The sequence below is a fragment of the Equus quagga genome, chromosome 3 (assembly GCF_021613505.1).
Source record: "Equus quagga isolate Etosha38 chromosome 3, UCLA_HA_Equagga_1.0, whole genome shotgun sequence".
NCBI classification, from domain to species: domain Eukaryota; kingdom Metazoa; phylum Chordata; class Mammalia; order Perissodactyla; family Equidae; genus Equus; species Equus quagga.
This window is the reverse complement of record NC_060269.1, coordinates 89,725,546-89,747,003: the sequence shown is the minus strand read 5'-3', so window position 1 is coordinate 89,747,003 and position 21,458 is coordinate 89,725,546. Positions and strand designations below refer to the sequence as shown.

General features: G+C 42.8%; 2 protein-coding genes across 6 annotated transcripts in view; one reads left to right on the top strand and one right to left on the bottom strand.

The window, feature by feature from the left end:
• ABRAXAS1 (abraxas 1, BRCA1 A complex subunit) overlaps positions 1–21,458 on the bottom strand; it is a 95,095-nt gene that overhangs the window by 29,983 nt on the left and 43,654 nt on the right. Inside the window, exons 1-2 of one of the 3 annotated variants that reach the window (XM_046656874.1) lie at positions 12,378–12,509; positions 11,720–11,894 (exon numbers count right to left, since the gene is read on the bottom strand). The gene's annotated coding sequence lies outside the window, so the exon portion shown is untranslated. Of the gene's footprint in view, positions 1–11,719; positions 11,895–12,056; positions 12,510–21,458 lie in introns of those variants that run through there. The other 2 variants (XM_046656875.1, XM_046656876.1) reach the window with 2 other exon arrangements.
• The window catches only part of GPAT3 (glycerol-3-phosphate acyltransferase 3), a 53,668-nt gene continuing 44,941 nt past the window's right edge, over positions 12,732–21,458 (top strand). The window contains exons 1-3 of one of the 3 annotated variants that reach the window (XM_046656871.1): positions 12,732–12,882; positions 13,126–13,416; positions 19,330–19,393. In XM_046656871.1, coding sequence (XP_046512827.1) covers positions 13,276–13,416; positions 19,330–19,393 — 205 coding nt within the window. In that variant the 5' untranslated portion in view covers positions 12,732–12,882; positions 13,126–13,275. Of the gene's footprint in view, positions 12,977–13,125; positions 13,417–19,329; positions 19,394–21,458 lie in introns of all 3 variants that reach the window. The other 2 variants (XM_046656869.1, XM_046656872.1) reach the window with 2 other exon arrangements.

The window sequence follows — 21,458 nt, the reverse complement described above, 5'->3', positions numbered from 1 at the left end:
GAGGAAGAGAGGTGAGGAAAGAACAAGTGCCAGGCAAAGGAACATCTTGTATGGAAGCGCTGATCAAAATGTGGGGAAAGGCTACCTGAGCTGAGAGAGAAAATTCAGGTATATTTTGGAATGTTATTTTGAGTCAACTGTGAACTGTTTCTTTGTTATGGGAAATCACCTGATTGGACCCTTTAATTACACAAACGTAGAGCAAGTACTTACCCTTTGTTTTTAGGAGAAAACTGAAAGAAAAACAAGAACATAGATGTTTTAGACATAAGTCTTAATCAGTGTTATGTTTGGACTCTAACTAGCTGTATATAGTTGACCATTACTACACACTGAGACTCATTTGCTTCTATGTTGAGAAATATTTCTTGACTTTATTTATACCCAGAGTTCATGGTGCAGCAAAGGAGGTTTACCTTTGAAGAGGTGAGTGAGGGCTGATTCAAGAATTACTTGCAGGAGAACCAGAGCTCTTGCCCCAGAGCCTCCATGTTCTGCTAGAAGAGACAATAATGAGGAATGGGACTGGGCTTGGCACAACCCAGTCTATACTGGATTGTTGATATCTTACACATGACTGTAAGACAGTAAGCCAAAATATGCTGATGCTTGCTTTCAAAATGACTGCTCCAGTAGCAGAGTGAAAAATGGATTGGAAGGGGCAAAAATGGATTCATTCTAGATTATTCTATATTTATGGACCTCCTTAGTTAATTTCCTTGCATGCACTGGACCATTTTATTTTTTTCTAAACCTTCAAGATTTATCATAAAATCTGGCATGTACATAGTATGCCGTCCATATTTGCTTATTGAATGAATGGACTTCTTCATTAGGAGATTACTAAAAAAGTCATTGTATAGAGTATGGAGTAAGACATCCCAGGGTCACCAGAATTTGGAAATAGAACATCCTTTGAGAATGAAAATAATGTGTATATTTATTTCTTTGCTCACCATTTCTTTTATTGATTACTTATCCTCATCTTTTTCCAAAGACGATTTAAGGGGATGAATGAAACTATGCATAATGAGTCATTTGTAGCAATAAACTAGATGAGAAAAAGCTGGTAAATATGTTGCTGAAGAGATGTGAGGAACACCCATGAAAGCGCCTAGAGTAGATTTCCCAGAAGGAGGACCAGAATATGACTAACATGCAAGGAACTTGTGACCTCATTGACTGTTAAGAAACCTGTTAAAGAAGGAAGACAGGAGTCCAGGTGGAATCAAGAAAAAGAGAGAAACCAGAGAGGCTGACTTGGGCAGTAATGTACCTTGACCAGGAGAGGCCAGGACAGTGGCCACTCATCCTTTAGCCACACAGCAGTGATCCTGCTACGGGTTTCCATGGCCTTGGATGAAAGAGCCCTCCACACTATACAGCTCTCTTGCCCTCTTTTCTTTTGATTGTGAATTTGGCCTTCCATCTGTAGGGGGTTCAGAATATGTCACCCCAAAATATGCCACTTTGGCATATCAATTATTTTGAATTAAAAGTATTTGGGAAACAGCTGGTACAGGAAGGACACTCTGAACTTTCTTTCTTCCCCTGAAAGAAGGAGATAAATCTCCATGGGAAAGGTACGCTCCCTGTACCAGGAAGGTAGAAGACATCCTTATCAACAGACATAGGGAATTTTAGGGCCAAGAAGCCTGTATAAATGAACCTTGTTACTTCACCATTTTACTAACCCAAGCCCAAACCTGTTTGTCTTGTCAGTTTTTCACAAATTTATTGCTTTCTTGTCTAACAGGTATACAAGCTTCCTGCTTTGGTCACCTCTTTGAGTCTCCTATCTTTGTGGGGTTCCCATACACATGTACAAAATTAAATTTGTTTTTCTCCTGTTAATCTGTTTTTTATTATGATGAGGGGGGTCTCAGCCAAGAACCTAAATGGGTATAGGGAAAATCATTTTTCTCCCTTACACATCCCTTTGACACAGTGAAGGAGGAGGCACTATATTTTGAAGATGTTCTGGTTACTAGAAAAATATATATAACACCATATATAGCACTTGGCATTCTGACTCGTAGCTCAGTCTCTTGTGAATTCGATTATTATGAACTGGCTACAAAAGCTTGACTAAATCAAGTTTTTCATCTTAAAACCAAGGGCCATTTTGGCCATCTCAGATGGAGGTAATCCCACTAAGATAGTGGTGCCCCCTGTTTCTGATACTCTGTCTCACCCTCTCTGACCCCATAGGAATTCTATAGAAGGAACCTGCCTCATAAGGGGGGCTCATTCCCAGACAGTCTTGCAGAATCTCTGCTGCAGAGTCATTTGCATGGCTTGTGGCTTTAGGAGTTCTGGGGAGACTGGACATTGTATTTTCCAGTTAGGAGTCGTGAAGAAAATGCTCCCTGGACGCACTTTTAGAAAGGTAGGTCGATAGGAAAATCTAAGAGGCTGAGACTTCAGTCAACAGCAAGCAAGCTGATTTCTCCTTAATTCATCTACAACACTTGTGTAAGTGAACCCTCTGCTTTGTAAGGTCTTTAATGACAGACTCGTAGGCTGGGCTTTCCCTGGTCCCAAAGAACACTTCCTCTGGCTTCAAATTCATCAGAACCATGTCACCATCTTCCTGGGATGCTCACACCAGAGAATTTTCAGATCTTTAAGATGTCTGCATACCCTAATTTAAGAAATATTGAATTACAGAGTGGATGGCCACTACTTACTCAAAGAGTACTTATGGACCCTCGAGAACATGTCTGTGTTCCCTCTGGGTCCCGGGGACTCCACTTTGAGGAGTACTGGGGAGAAAATTGTCTTCACCTGTTTCCTCACAGACAAGGTTGGGTTACCAGTTTTCTCTGCATATGTGTTGAGGTCCTGCCCAAAATGTTAGTCCTCTTGAGAACAATACCTGATGGCCTTAAATGTAAGTGGAACAGAAAAGTTTATGTTTGTTAGAATAACAATAGGAATAATGGAAATAATTGAAGCATAGAAATCAGCTGTAAGTGCTTGGCCCCTCTGTCTCTTTCAAGCTTTGCTCAACTAAACTCCGGTTGATGTGGCGAGTGTTTTTCTTCAGGACCCCAGGGAGAGGATACTAGGAGGAGACAAGTGAAGAGTATTGGCTGAAGCATTATAAATAACAGGAGTGTGTTCTAACAGTTGCCGTGGTAGTCGAAGAGATTTTATTTTTAACAGAGGCCAGAGTACAGTGAAGCTACTAATTAGCCAGCAGATTGTTTTCTTTTTAATTGTTGTTGTCAGCTAGTTGCTCTCGGCTCAAAATGCAGAAGTAAACTTTAGCACTGTATATTACAGGGCAGTGACAACAATCCATTAAATAAAAGCAACTCTCATGATTTGAAAAGGTTTTTCACTTATGAGCTTACAGAATGAAAGACTCCAAGACTAATTCTGGGATAAATTCAGCTGTTCTCTTTAACTATTAATCTACTTATTTTTATTCTGATTTAGTGAAGGGAAGATATGCCCCTAAATAATATTCAAAATACCCGTTTCTATTTGTTACTGCTTCTCTAAATATTTAATTCAGAGCTGCATTTGGTCTTTTAAAATTTTTATTTTTAAAAAGTTTTTTATTTTCCCTGAAATGTGAATACTTTAAGGACAGAAGACAGAAAATCAATCTCTATGACAAGTTTGCCAACCATGAATGAATTTCAGTGTGTGATTGATTACACCATTAGAGAATTACAAATCATGAAGTCATGCCTGGAATCACCAAACCACCAAGACCTGTGTACATGTATACATACGTGTGTGCATGCATGTAGACATGGGGCAATACTTTCAACAGAGAGAGAGGGACTTTACCCAGGCTCAGGTAAGGTCAGAAGGTTAGATGTAGTATCAGCATCTGAGCAAAACATGGCTTTTATCCAGGAAATTTAAATATAAGGTCACTCTTAAAAACCTGTTAAAGGTTTTAGTGGTTATTATAATAATGTAATGATTCTTCCAAAATTGGAGGAATATTTTGGGAAATTGCTAAGTGATGTAAAAGTGGATATTACTGGGGATAAAGTGATCACAACTACCCGAGGAAGAAGACCCTCCCTAAGTGAGTTGTTTCTTAATGGAAATTTTGCCAATGTTTTTATTATTCTCCAACCTTATTCTCCTTTGTCATCATCTCTCCTCCCTTCCCCAGCGGTGCCAAAGTCTATGGTGGGGTCTTCTGTCTTAGTATTGTCCTAGGGACAGAGGGCACTTGGCCATCAAATTCCTTCTCTAATCTTTCTAACAACAACAAAAAAAAGGCAGGAAGAAAGAAAATAAAAAACAGAAGAGAAAAGAAAACTTATTTCTTCATAAGATCCAGCTCCTAGGAACACTGAAATTCTAAAGCTTTGGTAGTGATGGGGTAATAGAATTCCCCGTGGAAGAAATTCAAATACCTACTGAAAGGGGCCGACCCATGGAGTAGTGGTTAAGTCCAGCACACTTTGCTTCAGTGGTCCAGGTTTGGATCCTGGGAGCCCACCTACACCACAAGTCACGCCATGTTGTGGTGGTGACCCACATACAATATAGAAGAAGACTGGCACAAATGTTAGCTCAGGGCTAATTTTCCTCAAGTGAAAAAAGAGGAAGATTGGCAACAGATGTTAGCTCAGGGCAAATCTTCCTCACACACATACAAAATACCCTATTGAAAGAGGCTAAGCAGGTAGTGAAAATGAGAAAGTAGCTGGGGTTAAGAAACACTTTGATAAGTATTTAGGTGCAAAGTACATTTCATTTTCCTCTTAACTATTCTATAGGAAATGCATCAATGCCATGGTGATGATAAAAGACCACAAGACAGATAGAGACAGAGTACCCTGGAAAGGTTATGTCCTGTGGGAATGAGAGCTCAGTGTTGCCTGATTATAACAGAATCCAGAAATTTTAATTTTAATGTAAATATTTTAATGTGTGGGCGATCAATTCAAATTTTCTAAAATGCATTGCATGGGTCCTTGTGAAGGCCCTGCAGTTTCCGACTGCTGATTTACAAATAATAAGTGGATAAATGGAATGGGAAGAGGACAGCCTGGGCTTTCTGGTCAGAGGCTTCCCTTTCCTCTGTGTGCACCTTCCTTGAAGCTGTATTCTTGCCCTTCGGGGACATTCTGTTCAATTCAGCAAGTGTGCAATGAGTCTATCACTGTATTGTAACAGTTTGTTCTGGGATGAAAAATTTTCACCACTAGTTCTCACTACTGCTTTAGAGACTTGATATAGCAGATTTCAATATCAGGTCCTATGACAGTGGCCCAAATCAGACTGTATATTAGAATCTGTGGGACCACATCCTAGATCTAAAAGTACGGTTCTAAGCCCATCCATAAAGAAAAAGTTGGGGGTGTCAAAATCATCCTTGAAAAATTCCCTAGGAATGCTCCATCATGGAGACCAATAGACTACCTCTCACCATGTCAGTTTTCCCTCTGATAATGGAATAGATTCATTGCTTCCTGGACTGAGCACAGATGAAGTGCTTGGCTTTTAGGGCTGAGCAGTTAGAAAATATGCACTCTAGCTTTAAACACTAGAATCACACTCAGTGGGGGAAATGGTCATACTTTGAGAGACCCCAGGAACTGAGACCTCTTGAAGAAAAAGCAGATTTATGTTTCCCATCTCAAAATGCTCCCGGAGTGGAATAGCCACTATTTCATTTTCACTCTTTTCATTTTTTCAATCATATAATTTAATTCACATAAGTTAAATGAGGAATGAAGAATGAGGCATGAGGTATTAGGCAACTCCACTGTAAATAATGTGCCTCCATGCGTCATTATTTTTAGGTTGGAGAAATACTTTCATGTAGATCAGTAGTTCTCAAAGAACAGCCCAGGAACTCCTGGAGGTCCCTAAACCCTTTCAGGGGTTGCACGAAGTCACAACTATTTTTGTAGTAATGCTTAGATGTTATTTTCTCTTTTTGCCCTCGCTCTCTCACATGTGGGATTGAGGGTCTTTTTGATGTGTGCACCTGGAAATTCTACAGTCTTCAGTTACTTAACCAAACACTAATCTAGTTGTTGCTGTGAAATTACTTTGTAGATGTGATGAAAGTGCATAGTCAGTTAACGTGAATAAGGGAGATTATCCTAGATAATCTGGGTGAGTCTGAGTCAGTGAGTCCAAAAGCCTTCCAAGCAGAGCTGAGGCTTCTGTGAAGAGGAAGAAATTCCACCTTTGGACTGGAGCTTCTTGTGCCTGAGGGTTTTCACTTGCCCTTCCTGATGGCCTGTCCTATGGATTTCAGACTTGCCTAGTCAGCCCCTACAATAGCATAAGCAATTCCTTGTGGTAAATCTCTTAGGATATATGTTCCACTGTTCTGCTTCTCTGGTTTAACCCTGTCAGAGATTTTGGTAGCAGAAGTGGTTGTAGAGGAATAAAATCTTAAGGATGAGTTTTCTGGAGTTGTTTTTCTAATCTGATTAGATTTAAAGGCACTAAGGCCTCTTTTTTCAGTGGTTAAGAGGGCCCTGGTAGTCCATGTCGTGATATGGTATGAGATATGCAGAGTATGGCCATTGGATACTCCTAATCAATCTCAATAGAAGGCTATGCTCTGGGTCACCATGTCTTTGCTATTTTACAACATTTGTGTCAAACTAAGGAATATAATGAGATTGTCTGGTTACTCCTAACTGCACTCCAGTAGTAGGGAAAGAAAAGGGTGAGCTCGGGGTTTCAAATTTTCAGATTGAACTCCACATAATTGACCTGAAACCTTCTATTTCAGCCCTGAAAGAAACTCTTATCTCCTATAGTCATGGGTGAAGATTTCTGAAAACCAAACCTAGAGTCTCCTCCTGCGAGTGGCTGAATGACAACACAAAAGTAAGAACATTGATTGGTAAGGAACAGGATCCTGAAAACTGGCATGGGGACGTATGGACAGATATTGATGAAGCTGGGGCCATTGAACCTCTAACTTCTGCTGAGTCATCTTTGCCAGTAGAAGCAGCTCTCCACCTCTGCCTGAAGAAGTTAGCCCTCCTTTGCCTGAAGAACCTGTAATGGCCTCCCCTGAGGTACTTGCCTGGCAAGACACTGCTAATTCTCCTGAGGACCTGCCTCCACCGTCTTTGCTTCTAGACCTGTAACCTAACTCAAGTCCCAGCAGGCTCTGAAAGGGGAGGGACAAAGTGTGACCCATGAGGAGGTGCACTATGCTCCATAAGAACTGGGCATGCTTTTTCCAATTTATACAGGCAGAAATCTGGGGAATATGTGTGGGAGTGGATATTAAGAGTGTGGGATACTTGGTATACTGCAGAGGAAAGTATCCAAAGGCTTAGGAAGATTGGAATGTTAGAGTGGATTTGTCATGTAAGACCTGATCACTCGCCTTGGGAAAGTCCAAAGATACAAGTTTTACCTCAACTGTGAGAAATAAATTGTGAGGGGAGTCCCAGAATCCTTGAAGAGCTCTAGGGTTGTTCTTCTCGGTAGGTCGGAATTTACAGTGAGAACCGCTACCACCGAACTGGGATCTCTAAATGCTGTGGGGATAATGGGACTCCAGGAAGCCAGGGCCAAGTGGCTGCACTTAATTGCCAAAGACAAGGAAAGTATGATGACTGAAGTGGACAGCAGAGTCAAAGTAGTAATCAGAATAGTCTGACTCGAAGAAACCTGTGGTGTTGACTAACTGATCAAAAGAAATAGATGGGCAGTCTACTAAATTCTCAGTTGTAGTCTGTGCAAGGGGAAGAGACGTAGGTTTCGTCAACAGAAGTCCAACTTGAATCACGACATATAGTCAGTCTCTCAGTTAATTCCCAAACTTGAGCCAGTTTACAGACCCAGAACCACTTAAAGATGGGGAGGCTGGGTCCCCTTGAGGACTGCCCAAGTTCTGTACTGTTAAGCTGCTTCCCAGTCTTCCACAAAGGGAACTATAGCCATTTACCGGAGTGTGCATTGAAGAAAGGGAAATAATCAGACTTTTCAGGGACTACTGGACACTGTTTCTGAATTGGCACTAACACCCAGAGACACAAAATGTCACTCTGGTCTGTCAGTGAAAATAGGAACTTATGGATGTTAGGCGAAAAATGGAGTTTTAGCTCAGGTCCATCTAACAGTGGGCCCAATGAGTCCCTGAGTCCATCCTGCAGTTATTTCCTCCATTCTGGAAAGTATAATTGGAATAGACATACTCAGCAACTGGAGGGATCCCCCTGTTGGATCCATAACCTGTGGAGTGAGGCATTTGGATGAGAGATCAGGATAGGTGTGCAGGGGCAAGGCGGGTGGGGTGGGATAGGGGCATTGTGATGTGATCAAAGACCCAGAGAAGAGGAAATCCTGCAGAAACCAGGTGATGGTGAGAAAGATTTTGTTGGAATGTTATGGAAGTTCAAGTTGGAGTGCTTCGAGATCTAGCCTAAGATGTCAGATATTTGGACTTTGTGATCATTAGGGAGTCATTGCTGGCTTTGGACAATAGTGTGGCATGAAGTAAAATTTTGCACAGGTGGACAAGGCGTAGAATAATGGGAAGGCAGTTACAGATGAGTGATGGGGTTCCTGATATTAAGCGGTTTATAGTGGTATGATGATGAAGCAAATACACAAATCAAGGTGGGATATGATGGCCCAAGAAAGGTGCGAAATTTGAGAAAAGAGAGGTCTCACAGAAGGACTGCAGACAGGAAATGCAAAACATATCTGTTTAACAAAATGCTTCAGCAGTCTGCTTCACCCCAAGGTTTCTCAGTTCTACCCTACCTCTTAAATTAAATCAATATTTGTCATTTGGCTCCAACTATGGCATCTTTTTGCCATAGTCATCTATTCATCAGAGTATTGACATTTGCTCAAAGCTTTTTAGCCTGAACTCCTCTCTTCACATTACCCACAATTGCTGTCAAAGCAGGGGTATGAAGAGATGCAAATAGTACAATGAGTCCTTAGGTAGGGCTAGCTCTTCAGAATCAATTCTTTTTGTGTTGGCTCTGAAACTTACCTGGACTCTCACGGCCTTTTCTTATCAGTTAAATGTAAAACTCCCTTCTTTGTCTATACTCTAAGGGCTTGCTATTCAAGGTGTAGTCTGTAGACCAACGACATCAGCATCACCTGGGACCTCCTTGAAATGCAGAATCTCAGGCCCCATCCCACCCTACTGACTAAGAATCTGCATTGTAACAAGAGCCCCAAGGATTCCTATCCACATTAAAGTCTGAGGAGCTTTGGACTAGATGCTGATCCCTTGTCTTCATTCTCCAGTACAACTTCATTTGGCCTCAGATGTTGACAAGGAGTCATGCATGCACTTGACAGTGAATTTTGTCAAAGAATCCAATATTCTAGGACATTATGTAAGCATGAGGAAACCATTTGATTTATCACTCAAACCAGGACATTTTCAAGAGTGAAAGGGTGTGTTAAAATACATGCCAAGTGAACAGCTGAAAAACAAAATTGTCTTGAACAACATCATTCTTGAGCATTCACTATCACCTAAATTTTAAACTGTGAAACTGAATAAAGGAAACCTTGTTTAAAACGGAGTCAGGAGGCCAGAAGGGGGAGCTCTCACCCACTACCACTCCAGGTCAATTACAGGAGAACTCATCAATTACAGACCCCAACAGTAAAGAAGTCCTCAACAGGAAAAATCTCAATTACAGACCCCAACAGGAAGAGATGTATGTTGCATCCCCAAGAGATCCACTATCCCAGCAACTCAGCCAATGAGAAACCGTCACCAACCTGAACTTACTTTCCGCCCGCTGACTTTTGTTCTAAACAAGTTCTCTCAATTTCCTCCTTTTTCTCTATAAAATAACATTCTGCCCCTTTGCTCGCTGGACTTGCTTATGGCTTTTTGCTATAGATTGCTTGTCCTGAATTGCAATTCCCCTGCTATTCTCAAATAAACCCATTTTGCTGGTGAAATAGCTGGCTGTTTTATTTCTCTACGTCAACAAAATATATAATCTCAAATCCCAAAAACAACCTCTCCAGGTAGGTGTTATTATCCCCAGTTTACAGAGATGAGAAGCTAGCGGGTTGAATTGTAGCCACCCAAAAGATATGCCCAAATCCCAACCTGTGAATGTGACCTTGTTTGGAAAAAAGTTCTTTGCAGATTAAGTATAATTAAGTGGAGGATCTTGAGATGAGATTATCCTGGATCAGGGTGGGTCCTTACTCCACGATGGTAAGTGTCTTGATAAGAGAAGAGAGATAGGAAGAAAGTCATGTGAAGACTGAGGCAGTGAGTGGAGTTATGCTGCTACAAGCTGAGAAACGCAGGGGGCCACCAGAAGCTGCAACAAGGAAGGAAAGATTCTGCCCTAGAGCCTTTGGAAGGAGCTTGGCCCTGCTGACACCTTGATTTCAGACTTCTGGCCTCCAGAACCAAGACAATAAATTTCTGTGTTTGTGTTGTTGTTTTTTTTTTAATTTAATCAACTCCCTTCTTGAGCATTTAGGCTATTGACCATTTTTCACTATTTTTTTTTCAAAGATTGGCATCTGAGCTAACAAGTGTTGCCAATCTTTTTTTTTTTCCTGCTTTTTCTCCCCCCTCCTCCGCCCCCCCACCCCCCGAGTATATAGTTGCATATTTTAGTTATGAGTCCTTCTAGTTGTGGCATGTGGGATGCTGCCTCAACATGGCCTGTTGAGCAGTGGGTGTCTGTGCCCAGGATCTGAACCTGCCAAACTCTGGGCTGCCGAAGTGAATCGCAGAACTTATCCACTCGGCCACTGGGCCAGCACCAAATTTCTGTTTAAGTCATTAAGTTTGTGGTAATTTGTTAGGGCAGCCCTAGGAAACTAACACAGTAAGTGAAGGGAGTCCTAACTACAGGAAGGGAGAGAGGATCCTGCCTCGGTTTAACTGAAAGAGCCTCAAGGGGTAGGGTGAAGTGAGTGAAAGGGAGCACTGGGACCATGGCTGTTTTTTCTTTTCCTTCTCCCTCTGTCATCATGCAAATGTGGGCCTATCTTGGCTCTCTTGTGTTTTAGGCGAGAAAAAGATGGAGAGCTTCCATACTTGTGCCAGGCTCCTTCTGATCTCTGCACAGAGCTTTGTTTACAAAGCAGACTTATGCTCATAATCACATCTGACTCTAAAAAGAATCCATTTTACTGATGAGAAAGCTGAAGCACAGAAGGACTAAATAAATTGCTCAAGCTTCTAAGTGTCTGAGTTGGAGTGAATCTAAGACTCCAAATACCATGTTATTACCATTCCACCATTCTGTTGTGGGACAAGAATTCTTCCAGGATAGTGAAAAAAACAAAAAACCCAAAACCAGCCCATGGAGTTTGGTGATGAGCAACGGAAATCACTGGAGATTGTGGGCACTCAGCACCTGTGTCTGGATGGGCAGAAAGAGGCTGTCTTTACACAAAGTTGCCTGCACTGGGACTGTGTGGGGTAAACTTTGGGACCATCATTCAGCACTCCTTAGTCATCTTCCTTTGAGGAAATAAAAGGAGGGTAAGGCTTTTGCCTGAATGTATAGTGTTAAATGAGTGAATATAATCTTTGAAGTTTTGTGCTAAATATGTGTTTGTTCTGAGCAAAGACTTAAGACAGATTTTGGCAATGGTGTTTTCCTTGTTTTTGTAAACTGGCAGACCATACATAGGTTAAATTTTGAGAAGCCAAGTGTCTGAAACTGCTTCATGCATAACTTGGTTTTTATGACCAAGTTGTAATTATTTTCCCTTCTTGGTGGGGGAGGGGGTTTGTGATACTCACCTGGCAGGACGTGCAGAGGACAATATTTACATTCTTTGAGGAGGGCTTCTCTCCTCCCGTCCCCTCTCCACTTCCTCACACCCTGGGCAAGGGCAGTTTCTTCGCAGTATTTGCTATCCACACTGTTTCAATTCGGTTTGCTGGCCCTCCCAGTCTTTCCAGATTGAAATAACACCTGAAAGAGGCCCGTACGAGATTTTGGTCCCATTCAATGATCTGGAAACCCTGGGCAGCCTGATTTTCTTATCTACTACATCAACATCCTTTCTCATGCTCATTCTAAAAAACAGATCAAGTCTCTAAGAGACATGAACTGCAGTGAAGTAAATACCCGTACAGGGTTTTGCCCTTCCTTGTTCTAATAAGGGCGGGCAAGGCAGCAGCGCGGGGACTGAATACCCAGGCGGCGCGCGTCCGCTCCGTGAAGGCTTGAGCGGGCCCGGCGTTTTCTGCAGCTTCTGCATGCTGAGTGGTAAGGGATGCTGTGGTGAGAAACTTCACCCAGGAAGACCGCATCCTCAGCCGAAGGATTTCTGTGTCAGGGAGATGGCGGCTGAGTACAGTGGGCGACCCGCGGAGAAAGCTTGCTACCCGCGGGATAAGCAAGATAAAGGCCCCAGGCTCCGTGTGGGAGGGAAAGGAGGGAGGCGCGTGAGACCTGGAAGCGGCGTAACCGGCAGCTCAGCAGCGCTCCGAGTGTGTCCTCCTCCTTGAAAGCCCTTCCAAGAGGCCGTTTTACACTCACGCAAACAAGACCTTCTCAAGCGTCGCGGACACGTCAATAGTTCTCTTTGGGGGTAGAGAAAATGTTAGCGTTTTACAGATGAAAACTCAGCTCCCTACAGGACCTTTGCTGAGCGTGCTGGGGGAGGCGGGGCGCGGGGAAGACGGCGGCCGCCCAGGAGGCTGCGGCGCCCTGGGCGCAGATCCCGCCTGGAAGCTCCCCGTTGGGTGGCGGAGGAGGTGGGGCGAGGGCAGGGCGCAGAAAAAGGGCGCCGGGCGGCCGAGGGCAGCCGTCAGCATCGTCCTCGGCCTGGGGCCAGCGCCGCCGGCGGCCTGTGTGCGGTGGTGCGGTGCGCCGCAGGGATCCTCGCTCCGGGAGGGCCTCTGTGACTCACCCGCTGAGTTGTCGCAGTAGCCGCCTAGAGGAAGTCAGGGAGAGGGTGAGGCGCGTTCCCGGCTGCGCCAGTGCGCCCCGCCCGCGTCGCCGTGTCCCTTCGCTCGCCCGCAGCTCCGGTCCTCCGGCCGGGCTCGCAGGTCTGCTCGCAGCGCGGCTTCAGCGCCGGCCTGGGCTTCCAGCGGAGGAAGAGTTAACCCGGTCGGGACGGAGGAGGAGCCCGAAGGGGAAGGAAGGAAATTACTATCGCTCCGAAAGTTTTTCCCTTCCTCTTTTCTTTTCTCTGCAGAGGTGAGTGCCGAGAGGCGGCGGCGCTGACACTCGCGAGCCTGGCTCCGCGCCTCTGCTCCCGGAGCTGCCGCCCGACTGCCTGGGGACAGGGACAACTCTCCCGCTCGGACCTCCTCCGTGGACCCCTTCAGAGAGGGTGCCCCGAACCATGGAGGGCACAGAGCTGGCCGGGAAGATCCTTTCCACCTGGCTGACGCTGGTGCTCGGACTCATCCTCCTGCCTTCGGCCTTCGGGGTGTCTTTGGGCATCTCCGAGATCTACATGAAGATCCTGGTGAAAACTTTAGAGGTGAGTGCCTGGAGGGATACGGCGGCCCCGCACCTCGGAGGGCTTTAGGGAGAACCGAGGGTGGTAGGGGCCGAGGGTAGAGTTGTGAGAGCCGAGTTGATGGGAGGGGACCAGTTCGGATGGTCAGTGGTCCTCAGGGGTGAGCTATCCTCCGCAGTAGCGCGAAGACAGCATCCCGGCTTCTGCCGCAGGGCTGGAGGGATCCGGACTGAGACCACTGAACCACCCTTTTGTTCCTCTGATTGAAGACAGAACCACCCTAACCCCTGTTCTGTTACTATTATTATTTTTCTTACTGATTAGAACAACAGTGAGACCACCTTTTATATGCGTTTCCTTATATCCATTATGCAGGGCAGCCATCACATCACCCTCTTTAATCAGCCCCAGGTGTCAGAGGTCCTTTCCTGTGCTAAGTCATCCTGTCCAGAAAGGCATCACGTTCAAGTTTATGCTCAAGATAAGAAACCAATTGCTGGATGGTAGAAAGAAATCTGATTATATTTAATGGAGTCATGGAAATTTTATCTAATCAAGGGTTCTTGAAATGGCATTGAAAATGTATATTCTTTGACCTCAGCTCTCCCTACACTCTTCTCTCCAAATTCTGCGAAGTGTTAGATGGAAGTGAGTCAGTTGGGGAGCAACTGCAGCTTAGCCCTAGACAGGGCTTGATGAAATTGCAGAGGGCTTTCCTGCTTACTCTCTCATCAGGTGCTCCCCAAAGCCTTGGAAGATAGGGAGGGCAAGTGTATCCCCCTTTTACAGGTGAGAAAACAGACTCAGAGAGGTGCAGTGGATGCTTGAATTAAGTGGTGGAGACAGAAGTCTTAACTGAGGAGAGGGCTTATAGCCTAGTGGTTGGGAGGACATACTCTGGGTACAGATTGGTGTAGATTTGGTACCAAAATCCCAGTTCTGCTTCTCAATATGTGACCTTAGGAAAGTCACCCACTTCTTGTGCATTTTCTTCATCTATAAAATAGGAGTAATGTTAACACCTATTTTCATAGGGTTGTTCAAGTGAGTTAAAATATGTCAAGCATTTTAGAAGGGAGCCTAGACATGTTAGGTGTGACATGTTTCCTGATATTAAAAGAGTAATAATATTATTTAGATTCTAGCATCCTGTTTCTCTAACTTCTATGGTACCTTCTAATATGAGTTCTCATTTTTTCCGCCCTTATTTTCTGTCTGCCCCCAGGACTTGGCTTTATCATTTTTTCTCCCTCATCTAGTAGGGAACCTCTAACTGGCTAATCTCCCACCTGCTCATCTCCTGCAAATCTCTTCTCCCGGCTAATCTCCCGTTTTACCCCTGATTTTTGTTGTACTTTCTCTTGGTGGCTATTTTTCTGTCTCGTCTTTGAAGTTACATTTGATTCTTCCTCCTCAGCCCTCGTGTTTTAAAAGTTCTGTTGTTTCTTCTTGGGAGATATTTCACAGTTTTGAACCTTTCTTATTGGCTTCACCCTCTGAACTTGGTCACACTCTGCTGTGAATTTCACGCTATGCTGTGATTGTCTTATTGTTAACTCTTTTTCAGAATACTGTCTCCATAGCAGATGACCCTCTTCCGCTGGTGTTCACCTTTTCTCAGAGTTCTGAAATGATTAAATTGTTCTCCCATCCAGCAATGTCTTTTGGAATTTATATTCTGGGTGAGACCGGAGTGAAGGTAGATGGCACACACTGGCTTCCACATGCTCACTTCCATATGTCTGCTTTAGTAATTCAAGATTCAGCTAAAGAAATGTCAAGGAGAGAGGGCAGCTAGTTGCTGTCAGCCGGGCAAGTAATTACTATGATTTGATGGGTCCAGGATCTGGCCTTCAGTTTGGCAGAGCCTCATGTTTTAATTTTTGTCTGTCTAGATTTGAAGAGACTTTCAGAGATACACTCCTTGTTAATCAAACTCTCAAGAATGCCAATTTTCTAATTGTAGTGGGAGATACACCACTTAGCTTGGAAACCAGGTAGTGGCAGCATAAGGAACCAGCCTCTTTGCTAAGACTGGTTAGGTTAGAGAGATGCTTGGCATGTATGGAATTAGAATGGGGATTCGTGTGGTGAGCCAACTCTGACTTGGTGGTGGTAGCTGCCTGGAGCACCTGTGTTTGGGAGCAGCTGGGCTCATCAGGAAGGAGCTGTGATCCCATAGTGATAGCTGCTTCAGGCACTGGAGAGGGAAATGCAATCCAGGGCTTTTCATCTTTCAACTAGAACAGTGTCAGATGTTTCAAAGACATTTCTGTTGGGGGAGGGGTTAGTACGACGGTGGATTGTTTTTCCTAACTATGGGGCTAATTCCCTTAAAACTTGTGCTGCTTGTTCAGTATTAGAACATCTTTAGTTCTGGACAAATACCCTGCCTTTTTGGAGATTCCATTCAAGGCCCAGCCCTTCTGTTACTCATTTTTCCTTAGTACGTTTTCAACTGATTTGGTTGTTTCTTTCTTTTGCATTCCAGTCCCAAGAATATTCTTTGGGCTCTTTGATTGGGAATTGGATATTTCTCAGGTTTCCTTGGTCATAATTTACATGCCCTTTTAAAAGGTCGTTTAGTTTTGTACGTTATGTATTTACTTTGATAAGTTTTGTTGACAATGGGTGGCTTTTTCATGACCCCAAACTCAAATTCTGAAAGTTGAAATGTGTATGGGGTACCTTCTGAATAGCTGACCGTGGTTATTGCTGATTGTCAAGTAACTCACCCAGCTCTATGCTCTTCTCTTGCTCCTTCTCTAGCTCACCAGGTCAGGTAATAGTTATTTATTGAGTTATTTATTATGCACCTACTGCATGCTGCCCTCTGCATTGCTGAATACCTCTGAATGTATTCATAAGTCCCCCATATGGCAAGCTACTTGAGGACAAGGCTTGAATTCTTAGCTTGGAGTAAGTTTAGTGATTCTCTAAACCAGTGATTTTCAAGGAATATGTAATAATTTTTTAGGAGTATATATGTCAATATTATAACTTTACTGGGGAAAATTGTTTTAGGAATACAGACTATGAAAAGTAAAACTTTTGGCTGAGGGGATGTATGGGGGAATCCATCTGGATGGTAAGGTGTGTGTATCTGAATCTCTGGGAAGGTGTGTGTGAAGTTTTATGTTTATCCAACAGGAATATGGATTAAAGACTGAATTATGGTATTCTCAACCATGCAGGTTAATTGTGAGGTTAATGATGGGGATGAGGATGGTGGAAGGGTTGCTGTTTGTTGGCCTAAGGTTCATGATTAGAGGGAAATAAAGAATGGGAGGAGAATAGGATTGATGGAGGAAAAGGTAGGGGAATGCTATGTAAATTATCTAATCTAACCAGATAATACAGGCAATGGACAGATAATAAATGTTGATGGATTAATTTTTCCCTCAACTTTTGAGGAAAAGCAGGAAGCATGAACAGGTTCCTCCAAATTTCTGGCCTTGTAACATTGGGCAGGTCACTTCTTACATCTCAGCCTAAGTTTCTGCATGTGTATCTATATAGCAATATGCCTCATAGAGTTATTGTGTGTATTAAATGAGAAGAGGTAAATAAAAGTACTGGAGACATAGTAGGTGCTCAGATCTTTGTGGAGTTTGAATTGGAACATGCTTCGTCTTGTTTTCTGTTTTTCTGCTCATATGTGGCTAAGACTTAACCTCCCTTCAGATCTTTTTTATTTATTTATTTATTTATTTTTTGAGGAAGACTAGCCCTGAGCTAACATCTGCCAATCCTCCTCTTTTTTCTGAGGAAGACTGGCTCTGAGCTAACATCCATGCCAATCTTCCTCAACTTTATATGTGGGACGCCTACCACAGTGTGGCTTGCCAACAGTGTCATGTCTGCACCTGGGATTCGAACTGGCGAACCCCAGGCCGCCAAAGCAGAATGTGCTCACTTAACAGCTGCGCCACTGGGCCGGCACCTCCCTTCAGATCTTTGATGGGTCAGCACACACACCCAGAGCAGACTTCTCCTGCCTTTTATTTTATTTTATTGCCAATCTTTTTTTTTTCTTCTTCTCCCCAAAGTCCCCCAGTACATAGTTGTATATTTTAGTTGTGGGTCCTTCTAGTTGTGGCATGTGGGACGCCCCCTCAACATGGCCCCATGAATGGTGCCATGTCCGTGCCCAGGATCCGAACCAGTGAAACCCTGGGTTGTATCTCCAAATACAGTTACGTTCTGATGTACTGGGGTTAAGGCTTCGACATAGGAATTTTGGGGAGACACAATTCAGCTCATAACAGCCATAAAACATCAATCTTTGCTATCATATGAGCATTGAATGATTGTCCTAGTCTAAGCTAATTACTATTTATATACCATATAAAATCACACACCTACAGTAAAGAAACTGAGCTCCAAGATTAACAACGATCGATTGTGTACAAAATTTTATTTTAATCATATCTTCTGTCTACTTACAAATCATAATAGGTACCAAAGCTTTCAAGTGAAAAACCATGGAAATAAACCTTTCCCTCTATTGAGAAAACGTGGGAGGTGTTAAGTCTAGAACTTGAGAACTCCTGCACTAAATCAGCAAGGAAGAGAAAAGGACGCAACCAGATTAAGACGAGTCTTAGTATTAATCCTTTGTGACTTGCCACTTGAAGCCTGGAAGGTTAGGCCTCCTTTTATAGGCTGTTCTCTAAGTGCAGATGGCATGTTTCTGCTTGGCTCTTTGGGATGTTGTGCGAGGGTCCTGATGTAGTCAGACCGTGCCTCACTCCTTGACCTTCATGTCTATGTTTTACGTTATTTATCCCCTATCAGTTATTTTCTTATTTATTTGAAATTGTTTTCTTTACCTCTCTGTTTAATCCCTCCGAGCCTAGCAGTAACTGAGGTTTTTGCCTTGACATATTTACCCCTCCAAGGGTGGTTAAGTTCTAATTATAATTATTACAGTGCCTTTTACCTCTTATTCTGCCCCCATCAGTCAATTTAGACATCGTTAGTTTCTTGAATTGTGAGCATCTAAATAATATTTTAATTGCTCCTTTTCTAAACTAGAAGAATAGCCATTGGGACGTTCTGGAATGCTGTCAACAAAGTTCACTTAGAACTTTTGATATTATGGTAGATAATTTTGGCAATACATAAAAGAAGTGTAAAAAAGAGAATAACAGATCACATCTTGGTGTATTTCTTTACACTCCTACGTACATTCAAATCAAAATGGGAGTTGATTTTCCTGTTCTTAAATTCTCTCAAAGCTGTGGTTCCTTGTAATCATAACATTTTCCCTCTGCATCTTCAAGAGTAAGTGACCAGGTGGGCACGTGACCTCTTTAGTTAGCGATTTCGCTGATTCTGTTCCACCGTTCCGAGTCTCACGCTGCCTCCTTCTGCAAGCATCTCTCTGATGCAGGCAATTAGGCCTCTGAGTGTGTCTTACTCTTGAATGCCTGATTTGTTATGAAAATAAAAGTGATTCTTTGGGCCCTGTGTTTAGGTTTTTACACGTGTTAATCTCGTTTAATTCTCCTGGCAACCCTATGGGATAGGAACTTTTATCCTCATTTTATCGATGAGGAAACGAGGCCCAGAGGGATTAAGTAACTTTAAACCCAGATAGACTTGATGTCATAACCTGTGCTCTTGCCTAGCATGCTGTGCGACCTTTTCAATGTGGAATTTTTGGGGTGCCAGATGTGCGTGAGGGGTTTAAATAGGGTGAACACGATCTTTTCCTCATTTGATTCGGGCGTCATCAGTAACTAATGTGCGAGGTGTAGTGTAAGTATGTGTGGGACTTGGGTTATTGCTACGTCAGAGACTCACTGGGGTATTTCTTTAATTCAAATAGTTCCGGGGCTTAATGTTTAATTTCACTTCCGTATAAGCATGGTTTGTGTCCTACATGTGTCTATGGAACAGTTTAACTTAATACTTCTTGTTTTTGAACAGTGGGCCACAATACGGATTGAAAAAGGAGTCCCAAAGGAGTCTGTTAAAAACTCCGCTTCTGTTGGTAAGTCTTCCTTTTCGTTATGATGGTTCAAATTTCCAAATTGGGTAGATTTATATTTATTTATATCTACCCAATTTGAACTTGATATATGCAGAGTAGAGCATTCTGTGGGCCTCGGATTATTCATAATTCTGTCCTATATGCAAAATAGTAGCTGCCTGAGTTTTGAATGGGCTTTACTGCGGAGGAAGTAACATGTGTGTCTCCTCTATGTGTTCTTACTGGGTATTTCTAAAGACATGCATTTAAAGGTGATTGACTCTGGTTTGAAAGATGTAGATGACTGGGGAAAAAAGGGACCAACTGGACTTACCTGGGAGTTAAACCTATTTTTGAGGTTTCGTTAGCATTTTATTCTAATTTGTGGTTCTCAAATTATGTTCCTTTGAATACTCTTTCCTGCTAAATGCTAATTGGTAGTCTATGAAATAAAAAATAACTTCCTTGTGAAACAAACTTGGGAATCACCATATACTACACTTTCCTTTCGGAGAGTAATATTCCCTTGTAACAAAGGCTCAGAACAGTCCTGCAGTAAAGCTTGTTTAATTTTTGTTAGAAGGGAGTTAACAAATCAACGGGGCTAACCAGTCCACGCTTCTGTTTGTGTGCTTTGCCTTCGTCTCAATAAACCCTTTCACTTGGGGTAAGAATTTTAAGAATTGTTTAAGACACTGGGTCCACAGGGCATAGAATTCTATGACAGCAATGGCTGTGAAAATAGGAAGAAACAAATCACTAGATTTATTGAAAAGACTAAGGCTTTGTGTGTTTTTCAAAAATAGTTGTTGAAGCAATTTTGTGCCCGTCTAATTTGGGATTACACTTCACTAGAAGGAGTTTATCTTCTGGGGGCTTGTCTAAGAGGAGCTGTAGGAATTGTAAACTGTAGCGTGTTTTGGCAATAACAATATATTGGAGTGAAAACGTCTGTGTGTTTTTGTGTAATTGGATTGTTATGTTCAAATGATTGAAGCAACTGGTAGAGCTTCTCAGTGTCTACTTAAACACCAAAGTATTATCACTGATAACATTTTTGCAGATTGGATATTTCTGGTATACTTGATCTTCTTGTTATTGCCAGATATCTTTCTCTCAGATATAGCTGATCTACTAATTTTTATTTTTCTGGGTGCTTTTCATTTTTTTTTGGTGAGGAAGATTGGCCCTGAGCTAACATCTGTTGCCAGTCTTCCACTTTTTGCTTGAGGAAGATTGTCACTGAGCTAACATCTGTTGACAATCTTCCCCTTCTTGCTTGAGGAAGATTGTCAGTGAGCTAACATCTGTGCCAATCTTCCTCTATTTTATATGTGGGTTGCTTCCACAGCATGGCTTGATGAGCAGTCTGCAGGTCTGTGCCCAGGATCTGAACCAGCAAACCATGAGCTGCTGAAGCAGGGTGCGTGAACTTAGCCCCTATGCCACCAGGCCGGCCCCTGGGTACATTTTTAAATGTGTGTCCTTATGATTTAAGGAAAGAACAAATATAATTGCTGCTTTTCTGTTGTACTTGCTGAGACTTTGGACTGTCATTGATCTTCAGTGAAAGTCTACAGGGCCCTACAGATTGAGGGGATGGTGGTACCTGTCTTGGGCCAGAAATTTAAAAGGGCACAAGGTGTTTCAATTTTGTAGGTTAAAGGATTAAAAGATCACTAGATGAGGGTGTTCAGTAGCATTGGTTTAGTTTTTTTAGCCTATTTAGAAGTGAATATTTTCACTTGTTGGATTTTTTTTTTGTCATGTATAGTCTTCTATTTTTTGGTGTTTGTCTTCCACGGTACATCCAGGAAGAGTAGAAGTGAACAGGAGGAGAAAATATAAATCATAATGGTTTAGAGTAAGGCTGATGCCTGACATTTGTCCTATTTCATTCAGAGTGGCAGCCCGTCTTTTAGCCTGTGAAACTGGGAATTGACTATTGCAGTTTTGAATATTTGCTACCTGTAGTATGGTTGACGAGGGATCCAAAGATGGTTAAGACCTGGTTCCTGTGGGGAGACAGGTCTCTGACAGGCCACTGTGACAAATACTAAAATAGACGCATGAGCAAAGGACAATG